General features: G+C 35.6%; 1 protein-coding gene across 1 annotated transcript in view; it reads right to left on the reverse strand.

Annotated features, from left to right (window-relative positions):
- Positions 1-2,516: 2,516 nt before the first annotated feature.
- Positions 2,517-17,049, reverse strand: part of LOC110467479 (neuronal acetylcholine receptor subunit alpha-10-like) — a 65,083-nt gene continuing 50,550 nt past the window's right edge. The window contains exons 6-8 of the mRNA XM_021524683.1: positions 12,009-12,553; positions 6,899-7,092; positions 2,517-5,175 (exon numbers count right to left, since the gene is read on the reverse strand). Of these exons, the coding sequence (XP_021380358.1) occupies positions 4,540-5,175; positions 6,899-7,092; positions 12,009-12,553 (1,375 nt within the window). The 3' untranslated portion in view covers positions 2,517-4,539. The remainder of the gene's footprint in view (positions 5,176-6,898; positions 7,093-12,008; positions 12,554-17,049) is intronic.

Raw genomic sequence — 17,049 nt, forward strand, 5'->3', positions numbered from 1 at the left:
TCTAACATCTAACAAGACATCACAAATGTCTTGTAACTATCGGGATATTGATAATGACATTCCCCATACATTTATTCTAAACACACGAAAAAGTAGCAATACAAGCGGACCTTCAACTTCATCTGTCTAGCTCGGCTACATGGAATTGTAGAACGATGATCGTTGTCACATGTTAACATTTAACGAAATAAACATTAAAATATTGATTCACACATTATCAGAGTCACTGATCATCTTTGCCCAACAAGTTCTTTCTTAATTTAAGTTTGAACCGTAAACAAACTATCAAGCCACCACTTGTCATGTTGTCCCATCACCAAGCCACCACTAATCCGGTTGTACCTCTATCAGACCACCAGTAGTTGTCTTACTATTTAGCCAGTGTTTCCGGATATTTTTTTTTGCCTTTTACTATACATAATCTAACTGTCTCCCACTCCCACCACCTTTGTCGACAAAACCATCTTTGATCTATCACTGACCATGAACAAATATATACCAATACAACAAGTATAATTATAAATGTCAAAAGATAATCATCATCATCATCATCATCATCCATCAAACAAATTTATCATACTTAATTCTCTTATTCTTTATTATAGTCAGTGTATAATTTACAATTTACAATTATGTCAATATATGCATAACCACATCATGCAATGCATTCGACAATGTATATTAAACTGATAAGCTTCAACTATACATATAGTCAGCTTAAACTGTTCTTCGCTGTTGCCAGTTTTATTGCTCTTCGTAGTTTAATCTTTACCTTTGACATGCGTTGCAAATAAAAACAAAACGATATTCGTCTTCTTTATCTGAGCTAAAGCCGGTCTTTGGGCTGTAGCTGTATATCATTGTTTTATCTGAAGGGCAACATAGAAAAACGGTTTCGATATGTCACACATACTTTAACATATAGTATTGTCATGCTCAATCAATGCTTATTAAAAAAATATTTTGGTCTAGCAGAATAACATGCATAAGCAATTGTTGTCTTCAGTATTTTCTTTTTCTTTTTATAAGAGACAGACCGCGCGAATGGTCACGAGACAAGAATAATGACTTGTCTATACATCTCCGAAGCAAAGAGAAGATACATTATTTGTTAACAATACTAACATTATTAATTAATTGACTGTATTACTACTGCTTGAAAAAGAACAAGAGCAGTTTCAAGTGCATGCTGCAAGTAAATTAAATTTAGTTGACATTTAATCATTCTTTACGTTCTAATAAATTCCAACGGGTATTGTCCTTATTTAATATGAACCTTTTTTTCTATGAACCCTGACAATTAACAAACCTTTAAAAGATCCCAAAACTTTACTATACACCGTATGATGTACGTACATAATAAACAAGGTATACTAATGTTGTACAATTAAAGCTTAAACAGAACACTTTAAAAAAGACGGAAACAACCTTTCAATCTTGGTCAGCAAGCTAGCTGCCTCTTAATGGAATAAAATAGCATTTACATTTTTGCATCATTGAACTGTCTATCACTTGATAGCTGAATACATATACATTTTCTACATACTATTATTACACGGCTATTTTTCAGTTCCCGAAACACAATCTCATTTCTGAAAATAAAGTGTGTTTGTGTATTAACTGTTACCTTCCATTTTGTAGAGTACATAATTACAAAGACTATCTTAGAGGCTTTAAAAGCCTTCACATATTTTTTCCAAAAAATAAACATAATCATCTACGTACTTTAAAAAAGAAAACAAACCTAACTCATCAAAGGCCTAATCTGTTACACCGGTTTCAATTAAGGAAGCTTGAAAGCCGTTAACAAAAAAGGAATAACAGTAATGGTGATGTTTTCTTTGCATAAGTTTGATATTATCAAGAAAATAATTAGAAGATTTCCCATTAAATGAAGCACAAAATTTAACTGATCTGTAAAACGCATCATAATGACATAAACATAGTTTTGAAACACATAGTTCAGTTAATTTACAGCATAAGCTGAACGAATCTATACATTTTACACAAGCTTTGCGAAGGCTCAAAACACCAATACATCAGTTTCCATATAATTAAATGCAATGTAAATGCATAATATATTGCACTCAATTGCGGATGCAATCCGAAATGTACATTTTTTTGAAATAATCAAATTAAATTCATGCTTCAAAAATGCTTTTGGAAAGTACAGGAATATACAGAGACCCCTTATTTGAGCGAAACCTCTAAAACGATTGGGGTCATTAAGTACAAGTTGCTTACAAACAGGAACAATGAGAGCTGATGACAAATTAGATGGAACCCAATGAGCTTCTAGCATGATTTTAAGCAAGATTGAGTTAGGTTGATAACCTTTCACATTTCATAAAGAATTCATTTGAAAAACCGTTGTTTTCCATCATATAATACAAACAGCAGGACAAAGATGAATGAAAGGGTCTACTGCTTTTGTGCCATTTACAATGATAAATAAAAGGACTAGTGTACAAAATGACAATGAAAAAAGGCTACAACAATTATATTTATTGTTTCAATGAAAAAGTATTATATATTTATTGGAATTGGGCGTATTTCTTTCATTTTTCTAATTATTTAATCCCGAAGAATGATTTACAGTTTCGTTTATTTGTACCAAAAGTACATAATCCTCTTAATAACAATTACATTATTCCAAAACAAATTCTATGTCCAAGATTCATAATTTGTATTCATGAAACATGAAATATGAAATAAAGATTTTTTTCGAGATGGAAAAAAGGGAAATTTAAGAAAGGTAACACGTTCATTCAAAAAAACATCTGAAGGTCTCACTCACAAAAGACATCTGAATTGTTTTGACATTCCATACATGGAAAAATGAGAAAGACAATATTGTTGATTTTCAGTAGGAAATGAAATGAAATGTTATTCAGCATCCTAACAAATTCTACGTTGTTACGAACATGTAAATATATCTACGTCTAACTGTACAAGTGAAGTATAGCAGACTGAATGTCTGATAGCAATCTGATTTACATACAACGTAAGCAGGACCGTATTATTGCTATGTTATCGGAATCGTTGACGTACTTAATGTTTATCTCGCGTGCGGGAGTCTGACGGATCTATCTTGCGCGGACAATCAACTTCGCATTGAACAGTTTCAGTTTTACTATATGTACATATATACACAGGAGCTTCAATCAGTTTCCATATGAAACACTATCTATAAACCAAGCGAAGACTTAACATATGATAGTCGCACGTGGGTGCCACGCATTTCTCGTGATTTAAACATTGGCATTGATTCAGAATTCGAACAACTTAAATTAAACATAAATAATCGTTAGTGACAGGGATGTGAAAACCCAGGGATGGGTGCAGTGGGTATAGTTACTCCCTGTCTCACGCAATACTGCTAGTAACATTCACTACATCACGATAATTGTGTTGTACTTGCATGCTTGCAGACATTCTCATTTGAGGATCCACGTACCACTACCAAAAATCCCGTACCACTACCAAACTACACATTTTTTCAAGCATGATTGTAGCTTTGATAAATTATTTCTGAAAAGAAAACATAGGTTGAGGGTCTTTTGTGGCAAAACAATAAAAATGAAATATAATCAACAACATAGTTAGGAACATAAACAATCAGCGGGCTAGTCCAGGATTCGAACCCTGAATTTGTTATACTACCGCTCTACAGAATGAGCTACCTGGCCAATGGAAGAGCTCTAGTCCACCCGTGCTACAGTTTTATTCAAATCGCAATTAAGAGAGATGTCACTGTAGGGTCGGGGATCCTTAAGTGTATTAAGCTTAAGGAAATATCCTTTCAAATGAAACTTTTAATTTTCATTTCTTAATATATATCAAGTGATATTGATTTTGATAGCAATAACAGGACATGACATCATATACTTGTTGCTATAATGACGTCAGCGTGAACGCAACGGCCAATCAGAGCATTGAAAATGTCTTTATACTGAATGGTGATATTGATATTAGACCGGAACGGCTATGTACAAACGTTCCAAAACATTCCTTATTTGAATAGGTTGATGAAGAAAATATCCATCGTCCATATGCTCCATTGCAAACTTTTTTCAGTACACACATTTCTATCATATTCTCAAAATGATTGAGTTTCCATTACCAAATGTATAAAACAATGTTATAAATAATGCCAAGCTCTGTAGACTTTCATGATTTTGATTGCCATTGCTAAGTGGCTTCATAACTGCGGCGCTCGATATCCGATTGCCCCGATACCCGTAGTCAAGCGAGCCATGCTTTGGACTTGTTATTCAAAATTGGTAGCATGGCCCCATGATTAAATGACACGTCAGCTTTGTTTTACGTCTTTGCTATGATAAAGTATATAGGACATGAAGAGGATGTAATGGTAGCTATCGGGCCAGTAGGAATGTTATTACTCATACACGCTATGTATTAATATTGGCACGACAAATGTTAAAAATGGAGTAATATTGAAATTGGATAAATATTCACAAATACACATTTCCATATGAGGCAGAATGGACGTCATAGGCATTTAAACATCACGACCAATCAGCTTGCTTGCGTCACCGTGTGCATGGGAAGGATCTCTGCGTTCCATCTTGAGTAATTAGAATTGGGCACCACGATGAGAATGACGATGTATGACGTCAGAGTGCTGAGAAAGTAGAACCAGAAGAGGATCCGGTCTGTGACGGCCGCTATTCGCTGCCATTCAGCAACGATAAGTTTGCGCGCGAACAGTTCGTTTTGATTGCGGCACTCTGTTAAGAATGTACCTATATTTCCGTCTGTCTGTGTGGATTTTGATTCCTCAGGCGAGACTGGCGTCACAACAGTTGCCGCAGCTTTTCCACTTGACTTTGTCCGTGCGCCATTTTTCGCGCGGTTATTGTTATCTTTGCTACTTTGTTGAAGTTCGTGTATATCCGCCCACGTATTCCGTGAACACTCAGCAGTCTCTTCTTTAAAGTCTTCTCGTCGTAACCATATCACCTCCTGTTCATCATTGTCTTCTACAAATGACGTCGTCATGACGTCGTTTTTGTCATATCGTCTGTTTCGGATCGTCGTCTCTTTATCCAACATGGCGGTGTCCTCTTTGTCTGGACTAGATTTGCTAGGAATGTTTTTCGTGTCTAGTTTCCCGTGCTTTTTACACCTGTAAGCGCCTTCCAGTTCATCTTCCTGAAACGAGTGAGCTATCAAATCATAACCATAGGGAAATGGATAATTCACGACCACAAAATAACCATATCTATAAAATGTCAGGAAGTACATGTAAAACTGAACATGTTTGACTTGTTAAGAGGAAAAGAACTTAAACATTCAAAAATGTGGTCAATCGTTTAATACTAGTTTTCAATTCAAATTATTTCTACTGTTATTAAAAATACTTAAAATAAATATATTTTACCTATTCCATGCATTGTCCATTGTTCGTGCTAAATGTAAAGAACACGAAAACAATAATAACCAGCGAGGTTTTTTTAAATGGCCATCATAATTGGTCAAATAGGGACAATGAAAAATACTCTATATAACAATACCTGGTAGGTCTCTTCCTTTCCTTTCGTTCCTTAAGTCATATTATTTGTCACATTTCCCAAGCAACCACACTTCTAAAGGTCGGAAATCGGGAAGAGAATATACCTGCTGTTTTCCACTGTATTTTCTAAGAGGCAACTAATGTGGGAATATTTCCAAATATAGGGATTTGCATTTGTGGCCTTAAAAGCGTTGACCTTTATTCCCATAGCGCCTTGCTTTACCCCATTTTTGTCCTTAGTGCTGAACCTGGTCAAGTGGGGAAGACAATGGCTTCTGTTCCTAGCTGTGATATATCAGTACTTAAAGTAGTTGTTATTCAATGCTTAACATGTCAAATTATTGGGATAAGGACTTCTAACAAACTGAATTTTTGTATAAATGTTTAGAAACACTATTTTAGCAAATCTGGATTAGAAGATGTATTATTACAAACACCCCGTGAAAAAGATAAAGTCTAGACTATGGCCTAAGTTTTGAAAACGTCCGATCACATGTAGTTAGCCGGCAGGAAAACAAAATAGCCATACACACACCATATTCTGGAACAGGGCCATTCAAGTGGCTTTTTTCAATATTGAGTTTCACAACACGACAAAGGAGCATTGGTGCCGTATCAGGTCATACAATGAGGAGATAAATCATCTTGAGGGCCAACATTGGATTTCTTTATATTCACTACCATAAAATAAGAGGTTGTTGCCATATTCTTGATTAGAAAAAATGGTGAAGGAAAATGACCTTTGTTCATTAGTAACCAAATGATATTTGGATAATTTCAAAAGACTTGGAATATAATTTGGGTATCCGTCGTCGGATAAACGATAAAACGTGTAGTTCATATTAAAGATAAATTATTCTTGTTTATATTGATAAATGTATCTAGAAATGCAAACAACAGCTTTTGTGTTAAAATGACTCAAAGTTTAAACTGATGATTCTCAGAGTTCTATTCCTTCTAGTACATATACTGTATAACATAAAATGTTTGCCGTGTATAAATGTACTTTTCGTGGGCGAAATGGAACTTCGAAAATAAATACAACCTATTGAAGGATATACTTGACAACTGTTTGTCCACAAATATATCACGAACATTTCTTAATTGCTTTAAACCACGAAACTACATACCCAGGAACATCTATTACGTTTGGTTATAAGGTTTTAGGACCTGAAGCCAAACTATACATTTAGATGAGATCCAAACGTCTTCATTATTCAAGACTATGAGGACAAGAAGAGCTATGCTCTAGACCATAGATCTATATATTGTTTTAAATCGAGCTCGAACAATACGGGTTATTTGAGATAAGTCTACTGGGACTACCCTATGACATTATAACTAGTTTTACAATGAACTTACCAGTGATATTGCCTTAGCTACTTTCTGAAGATCGTGTTTCATCTTGAGTGGCCTTGACAACCAGTTTAGTGCGACATGTCTAAGCCAATTGGGGGCCCTTCTTGTCTTCATGCCTCTGTTGTAGAGGTTTATCACCATGACTGCCATGATTACAGACAGTGACGTCATCGTCATCACTGTACAGAGGTAGATACCTTTATAAAGAAAAAAAAGAGATGGTGTGATGTGATGATGGCCGAATTGGTGTTGCAGTCATCAGTGCAGTTACCAATTAATATTCTATTGAAGGCGCAACTTGTCTATATCTTCCCTATTTAAACCTGCAAGAAAAGCAATTATGGTGCACTAACCTACAAGAAAAATATATGATGTACTAACATGAAGATTTCAGTCTGATGGGGATTGGAGTTAAAGACAAATCACGTTTCACATCCAAACCAGACAGCTGATCTAACTGACCCGACCCATTCTGGCTAAGTGAACTGTTTTCTGCGTTTTAGAGTCGAGACACCTGTCATTTCCACGCTTAGCTTGGCAAAGGAAGCAGACGTTTTCAAAAGTTCGCAAAATAAACTTTCAATTTACGTTAGTGTTAAAAACTTACATAACTTAGCATGCATTATAATACCTAACAGAAGTATCTCATTAGGAATATTGCTATGTTACATTTTGTTCGATATTGACTTTTCCTTTTCTCCGTAAAATGTTGGTAATTACAAACAGTTCCCGGGCATCATATGTCATGAACACAAATTTCTGCCATATAAGCTAGTTTTGATTCAATAATTACGTAATCCTGCTTGAAAATCGAGGTTTTGATTTGTTTGTTGGCGGTTTTTCTATTGTTTGGAAGGATAATATTGCTTCAGTCATACAAAAAAACAAAAACTTTTGCAAGGTACAAATAACGGAGAGTTGTATGGGAATTTTATAACGCTATGTTACTTTAAGGGAAAAAACCCCGTTTTAGAAGACAAATCATAGCAAATGCAACGGCAGTGATATTTCTAAAAGTTAATCGACGTAGCCCATCATCGATTGTAAACCTCGTTAAGCCTGTCACTATTGATGTAATAGGCCAATTGGTACTTAGCTAGGGTAGGAAACACTCATCGTTTACTGTCTTGTTTTCGTTTTCCCCCCGACAATATGCCTAACCAGTATGTAAATCTCACATGACATTTTAAAATTGCTATGTACCGTAGCGTCTCTCAGACGTAGTACTTAGTAGGTTCGTTTATTCCGTTATTTTTGATGTCTCGAGATGAGTACTATTCAGCAGTTGAATCTTTGTCTAAAGTCAATTCCACAGTGGAAACGTAATGTCTACTCTTCGACAAGCAATCGCTCTCCCAGACAGAAAGTGGGTGTGTTTGCCTCAAAGACTAACGACCACGATGTCGAATCAGAGATAGTTAGCCGACTAAAAACCTTGATCCCTTAAGCAGTCATTATTCCACGGAAGATTTTCATTTAAATATCTTTTTCGTTGAAACGCATTTTCCTAACATCACTTTTGGAGGACACTTACCCTGTCTTGCATAAAACAATGATTAGGAAGGTCGGTCCAAACGTTTAGAAAACGCAAGCCTTTTATCAAGAATGTCTTTGTTTTCATGCATCACTTAATTCCTGCATTCGTCTGATCTTCTTTTGTTACTGGGATATACCTTAACTTTCCCCCAGACAGAAAGTGGACGTGTTTACCTCAAAGACTAACTAACGACCACGATGTCGAACCAGAGATAGTTGGCCGATTTAAAACCTTGATCCCTTAAGCAGTCATTATTCCACGGAAGATTTGCATTTAAATTTTCTTTTCGTTGAAATGCATTTTCCTAACATCACTTTTGGAGGACCGAGAACAGGAAAGACCGACTTTTCTTGCTCTTAAAAAATATGCAAATGAATTTTCTGTATTTGAAAAGCAGCCAACTACGTTACACAATGTTTAAGAAAACAAGGAAGTGATGCCCTTTCTTGCTTTCGTGTCTCTAGTATTCAATGTTTTGGGAGAGGAACAATGCTTTGGGAAGTTCCTTTTTGCCATTATGTCTTTTATTAGTGTAAAATATTTTCAAATCTATCATTTTTAGTAAAGAGAGCATGAAGAATGTGGCGAGGTTTCAGTGCAGAGACTTTAATGTAGATAGCTTAAAAATTAAAACTTAGTAGCAATATTTTATGACGGATTTTGTTGGTGTTTCAGTTGTGAAGGTAGCTTAAGCATCATCAAACTGTATATATGACTTATATTTCATGTGTATTTTAGAGATATGATATTTGGTTTTAGCTCAGTCTATGCAGTAAGATAGCGCCTCGAGGCAATTTTATAGTGTATATCATGCTAGAGTCCCCGTTTGTGTTTTAAAGCATTAATTTACCGAGACATACCAAATTTCGTTTCAATTTGATAGTACAAAACGTTTAATGTGTATCAAAATGTTTTACATTTTACGTCAAAGTGCAGAAAACTGCACATGCAGGTTAACAGAAGAATGATTTATGGTAACCAAACGACGTCCGGCTTATGTTAAAATAAATGAACAGCAGTAATTTAAACCTTCGTTAAAGTATAGATAATAACTATTTGGACCATTTTAAATATGTCTTTGACACCGGAAGTTAACTTTCGCAGGCAATACAATGTAACAGCTATATGAAGTGTAGGCATACGTGCTGTCATTGTTATTGATCACTTAGGAACATATTGGACAGACCAAACATTACTGAATTTCATACCATTACATCAATAGAGCATATACTTTATACGATGTGAGGAAACTACCCACTCCACAGCTATATCTACAGCAATTGTGAGGCTTTTCTAGTCCAGACTTTGAAATGTTCATTAAAAAAATGAATAATTGGCTGAAATGAGTACTGATGAGCGCAACTTTTAAATAATACGATAACACATCTTCATGTTGTAACTGAAAACAAATGCTTTGACTCATTAAAGACTATGACATGTCGTTCGTCTTATCGATATTGCCAAACAGATACATGTTAGAGCTCGACGTCCGGAGATTAGACCAGGTATTTCGACAATGAGGTTAATACACAGTGCCAGAGGGGCTGTGGTGCTATTATATACTGTTTTACTAATCCCTAATCTAATCGATTAGAATCCAAAATATATCTGTTATTGAAGGGGTTGGAGCCCACAACAAGAGGTCTGATTGAAACATTTTGATTGGCAACACCAATGCTTTGGTATTTATGCCATAATTAGGGAATCAAAAAACACTGACGCTGTCATGCATAAAAAATGATTAGGAAGGTCGGTCCAAACTTTTAGAAAACGCAAGCCTTTGATCAAGAATGTGTTTGGTTTCATGCATCACTAAATTCCTGCATTCGTCTGATTTTTGACAATTATAATCACCCTCGTATAAATTCAAATAATTGAAGCTGATTTTAAATTGTTTTATTCATACTGATACGTTTTGTGATGACTTATCATTCTCTTCAAATATGACTTACATCTTCGTTTGTTACTCGGATATACCATGACTTCAGAAATACATAGTATCGGTTATTGTCTATTATGGTGGATTTTCTTTATGTATGAATCATGATAACTCTTTTGTTAAGTCTTTAAAGCATTTCAGTTGATTTCTTGGCCATTTTTTGTAGATATCTAAAACATCTATTGACAAACTTTAAGCCGGTCAGTATGATTTCTGGATATCGTATTTAACAATGCCTTGTAAACATATGTGACCTAGCCCCCAAATTGTCAGTTTAAACCTCCAAACTTATTCTTGCATGCAGTGTCTCTCGACTTTCCAATTATATGTGAGCTGTCCAATCTTAAACATTTGCATTTGCCATGTGAAGCCATTTGATTGTATTTTTGATATACTAATAACAAGCAGCACATAAAGCCAATGATACGATCTAAATGTAGTACATGTACATCAACTTGTACGGAACGTTTGGTTAGGAAACACACCATAGATAAAGGCATGGCAATAATAAGGAATGTGAAACTTGTGATAAAGATATCAACGATAGTTTATCGACAAGCATTCGATATGGATCAGTCTCTAGCTAGTGGTACCGTACGTATCAGTGAAAGTATTGTGAAATTTTCCTCTGATAGACGACTGTAGGATGCAGAGAACCACTTGAATATCACACAAATGGAGCAAACTACCAGCAAGAGTGAACAAATAACAAAGGCCATGAAGGAGAGATCGCGGCTGGAATAGCACGAGTAATGGTGCCAACACTTACCATTCCAACATTTGCGTCAAATGGAAGCATAGAGTTACAATCGGTAAACGATATTTTAACACCATTAAGTAGAGATACATGTATGTGAATCGACATCAGTTTTGGGATAGGTCCAGTTCTACCAAAGATGAATAGCACAAAAGCATTTTTCGTTCACAGCAACCATTGACTGGTGATCAGATAATTATAATATTTTCAGTTATAACAATATCAAAATAATATGCTAACCTTTTGAAGTATTTCGTAAGAAAGACGGATATTGTGTTAAAGCATCCATATTTTGTGAAAAGGTGGTGGTCTAGAAACTCTAAAAGGAATCCTCCAAAAGATAATGATAAACTTAAAGCTATTATCAAAATTAGATCCTCAAATTTTATAAGTGTAAAAAGGTGTGTGACACGTAAATTGAACAAGACTATCAAAATTTGTGCTGGAAGTATGACTATTTTCTTTTTACTGAAAGTCTTATTGAAACTATTTCAATTATGTACCAGCCCATATTATATAATAGCTTTCGGGACAGCCTTCACCGAAAAAATTGTATGCAACCGACATTATTTAAATAAAGGATTAAAAGAAGTATGGTTTAACGTTTTACTTCCAAATGAAAAGGGCCCGTTTGCAATACGTTTCCAAGTCACATCGTCAAATATCAGCAAAGCAGAAACATTTGAATGGAAAACAAATTCGGATAAGCTAGCGTAAAATGTGTCGAACATTTGTAAAAAATCGGAGTTGAGTTCGACTCTATTAAGAATAAAGTACAAGATCTAGGGACTCTGAAGCCACCTGGAACTGATACATTATTGAACATGATTTACGGCGATCACATTAGTTAAATTTATATTTTCTTCACTTATTTACAAACCTATTAGAGGTACAGCCTCTGATGTGGCGGGCACTTCCTCAGCAATCAGGAGCATGAACATGGAGAAGGCCAGGAACACCGACAGTCCTAGAGTTATTTTTTCACCGGAAGTAGGTGGCAGCCAGAACGTCAGCAAAGTCAATGTTGATAGCATTACACATGGAACAATGATATTAAAGATGTAGTAGAATGTTTTTCGTCGGATGTGAAGAACATACGTCATATCCGGGTGTGGATCTGGACAACAAGAATGGGTACGAATATTTTTCTTGAGCTTAACTGAGAGAAGGTCCCATTCACTGTTATCAACATAGGAACCAAGGTCAATGGGCGTCTCATTGTGCTCTGAGAAATAATCCATCCATAAACCACTGTAGATCCATGATCCAAACCTAAGAATACACTCCTGGTCGTCAAACGGGAAATATGTGATGTCCACCTTGCACGAGCTCTTTAACTTGACCGGTACCGGCCACTTGACTGTTCCGTTGTAGTTGACCAGTATATACGTCCCCTGCATGAATCCGGTCGATCCGTCGTCCGCACTGAAATAATATAAGAAATATTTTTCAATGTTAAATATCATATAGTACGGATTGTCCACTTAGCCACATACACTTCATCACTAAGATAGGAAACGTCAAACGTTCACGCCTTTACCACGTAAAACTGCCATTATCCCATTACAGTTTCATTACCTTATTACACTATCATTACCTCAATCGATGCCATAGCAGTTTTTAGGCTTTTATGATAAACATCTGAGATACCTATCAAGGTATTTATAATGATAATAAGAATGATAATAATAATTCGAGGTTCTGATATTCCGTCTTTGCGTATTGCAGAGTTATCTGCTCTTGTGAGCAGGGATTGATTGTTACGTCATTTGTTTGTGACAGTAACGTCATCAATTTTTGAGAAAACGACGTAATTTTCTCACACAAACCAATGACGTAACAATCAATACCTGTTCACAAGCGAAGAAAACTCTGCAATACGCAAAGACGGAATACCGCTTTATCACAACCTAGTCCGTAGGTCGTCTCAAAGCGGTTCACAAATCATAGATAAACGTATCATGATATTAACATTTAAATTGGTTTCCACTATTTGTCGACATGTTTCCATCTGTCTGCAATCTCTTGAAATGAAAGTGGCTAAACATAATAAGAAAAGTGCGACAAATTTCGATACCTTCAAAATATCATTTCATCTTGATACGTCGTAAGGTGTACCAGAGCCACTAGCGTCATACGAGGATACAACATGATGCTGATTCAAAGCAGATTAAATAGGCTTTAACTGTAGTTTCTGTACATTACAGTAAATACCAGCTACCAGGTGTACGTTTTGTTAAGCTAATCAAAATGACCGTTTTAATGGCACGAAAGACAGTTTTGCGACGAAAATGTTACCAAAGCTGCGAGCTCACGCGAATTCTGTTTCTATGTGACACTTATCATTTCAATTAAATGTCACTTTTATGGATTTTTATGATAAAGCCACATATTTTCTTTTTCATAATGGACAAAGCTGAATCAAAATTTCTACCAATCTAATATTTCAATAAACAAGAGGAAGTGATATTAAATGATATTGATCCATTTTCATCCCGGAACTAAATTTTGTTTCCTAGTGATCCTGTTCATACATTCGTTTTGGTTGCGTTTCCTTAATGAACAGTTCTCGATTCCAGTCATGCTTTAAAGACAATTGCAATACATTCAGCTTGAGTTAAGCGATTCAAGACGTCAGCCAGCGCCTAAACAAGTACGTGTGTAAGACAAGTCAGGAACGAAATTAATTTTTGTATTCTTAGCACACAAACACACACACACTCCTCTTGAAAAGATCGTTATTCTTCGATCAAAGAATAGGAGGTAGGTATATATTGATTGCAGTCATCACTATGCAGCTTGTTGTCATCACTATGCAGCTTGTTGTCATCACTATGCAGCTTGTTGTTATCACTATACGGCTAATTGTTTACATTATACTGGTTATGTTTTTCATTTTGATGATGGCATTTGTTAATATAATTGTGATATGTTCATTATAATGATGGCATTTTTCATTATAATGATAATATTTGTTATTATAACGGTGGCATTTTTCGTTATAATGGTGGTATTTTTCTCATTATAAAGGTGGTATCTTTCATCATCATCTATATACTGCTTTATACCACCTACCGGTAGCATGATAAAATCATTATCATGGGTTGTCAGTATGAGAAGTTGAGAACGATTTGAGAAGAACTTGAAAACGGATTTTCCCATTCCCCGGCATACATATAATGATGGTATTTTTCATTATAATGATGCAATTTTTCTCCGTGCTATTTTTAATCACTATTCTGGTTGTTATTATCAATATTCGGACTGTTCTTATGTCTAAATTGAGTGGCGTGATCACCATTCTGATTGTTGCTGTGTCTATTCTGATCATTGTTATACGTGGAGATCACATAGTGTATTACGCTGGCCTACCGCTCAACGCCCACTCCATTTTCGCAGCAAATGTGTATAGCCGGTGGAGAATGGACGGGATATTCTCCACGGTGGAGAGTGGAGTTGACATATTTTATACCACCCCTCCACGCTATAGAACGCCACCGCGAAACGTGAGGATCGTATGTCTCCACGCGGTGTGTAGTGTAACTTTACTGATTATTAGCACTATATAGACCGTTGTTTATCACTACATCGATTCTGTTTATCACAATAATGATTTATAATTTTGAACAAGTGTAATATCGATATAATCACAAATTAACCAACGTCTTAAAATCAAATTTATCTAGGCCTAGCGTTGCTAATTCATTTCATTTCAGTTTTCATAGAAGAATAAAACATTATAATAAATGCCTTTAAATAGATTGAAAATAGCGGATACAGATCTTTTAGAACTCAGCAGTATTTCGCAGTATTACGGTTCCGTAAACGTTGAAATCGTATTCTACATACTTACTGCAACTAAACGCTAATGCAGAGAACCGCTTTATCACATATTAAATCGACCAGTCTTTACACAGTTTGTGAGCTCCCTTATCGGAAGCCCCGGACGATAAACGTTGACTACTAATACATAACAGGTTCTCGCGTGCAACTGTGCACTTTTTCTAATGACGCAGGTTGAGCCATCTGAACTAGTCGTGCACGAATGTACATAGTGTATTGATCTAGCCCCCGCAAAGCGTTACATTGTCAGAGAAACATGCCTAGTAGACAAGCCATTATGTTCTGTGTTTCAAGTGCCAACTTTACACTCGCAACGTGTTGTACCTTTAAAACGGGTCATAAACATGGACTGTTAACAGTTTTAGTTTTTTTAAACTTGTAAGTAATTGAATTCTGCATTTAAATGTTTCGCAGTCTAAGGAATGAAATATTGACGACACCTGCATTGGTTCAAACTCGACTTGTTTGCACTCAGAGCTGATGTACAATCGATTAAAAAACATTTTAATGGCAAATAACTTGGTTTTTTGTTTCTGTTTTTTGAGGTTTGTTTTATTGATAAAAAGAGGAAATAATGTCGTACTTATACTTAATTATTAATTGTAAACAATGACCTATCATGGTTGATTTACTCTCTAGGCAACTGGCACAAGAAATCTGTTTAAATAAGCGGAAAACTACGGGATAACTTACAATGTATCTAAAAAGGTGCACAGGAAATAGCGTGACCAATCAAACGTACCATAATTATTTTGTATGGGGTTTCTTATCATAAAACTATATATGGACCAATACTTAGTATCCTTGCCTCTTTTGGACAACATCTTGGATTTTGTAGAAATTGGCCACCTGCATAAAGATCGGACACTCGGGAGTGTGATTGGTTAGTATCGTCAAAAAAACAAACATAACGTTGGTCATATATTGGAACTGGTTTTATTCATTTAACCACAGAACGACTATGTATTATGCATACAATAAAGAATACAATGTGAAGACTTGTGGGATGGTATACTTTCGAAACTATCACTACGCTGTTAGTGTACGGTATGCAGCATTCGGCATGCAAGCAAAATTAGCAGGCTCTATCTGTTTGAGTTCAGCGACATTTTATATAACGTTAACCACATTTTATATCTCCACGTGCTAGTTTAGTGCCGAAGGGAATGACATTGATGACGATAAGTTGCCTGCTTTTATTGGCAAAACCTGAAGACTGCATGCCGATCTGAAAACAAAGGATTGTTGCAAGCACAAGGTTTCAACACTGCACGCTATTTTGTAATACTTTTTGTTCAGTGGATAACTTTGGTATTCAAGTTAAACCTCTATTCAGTGATCCCATTTGGGATGTCAATAAAGTGGTCACATAGTACAGGTGATCTTTTTATACAGTTTAAACTGAAATAAAAATAACTATAAAAACTAATTTTAAAGCAGGAACCTTAATACAGGTAGTCTCTTAATAGAAGTAGTCACTCGAGGAGGTTTGAATTTACTAAATTTGATTTGTAAAAACAGCTCAATGTCGATATGGTCGGAGCCTATGACGTTCCCAGAACGAAAGAGGTCAACACCCTAACAGATTCCACCCATTAGACTAACCAAGATTACCTGTGTTCGTTAGAGTCTTGGGTACACTAGCAATAATTAATAGAGGTTCAACATGGAAAAAAAATATCTGACAGACATATTTCAACTTCCCATAGGCGATCTCCTGACGCTAATGCTTTCCTTTTTGGCAAAATAATGTTTTTAGATATAAATGTTCGACAGGATTGATTTTATATCCCTTTCCAAAGATCTATTCTTAAATAAACAGCTTTATGGCCAAAGATATTTTGATTTTGAGTTGTGTTAGCACTGTCGATGTACAACAGACAACATGGCAGAATTGCCCGTTTAATGCATGTAGAAAATTGGAATCCATTTGCATGCTATGAACATGGGGGGAATAAAACAAGAAAAAACAAAAACAAAATGTATAAACAAACAACAAAAACACAAAATACACACAATCCTAGGCACTCAAGAATTTTCAATGTGCCGCTTCCTAGTACCACGCTATATGGGGGGGG

Source organism: Mizuhopecten yessoensis, unplaced genomic scaffold (assembly GCF_002113885.1).
Source record: "Mizuhopecten yessoensis strain PY_sf001 unplaced genomic scaffold, ASM211388v2 scaffold11173, whole genome shotgun sequence".
In the NCBI taxonomy this organism is placed as follows: Eukaryota; Metazoa; Mollusca; class Bivalvia; order Pectinida; family Pectinidae; genus Mizuhopecten; species Mizuhopecten yessoensis.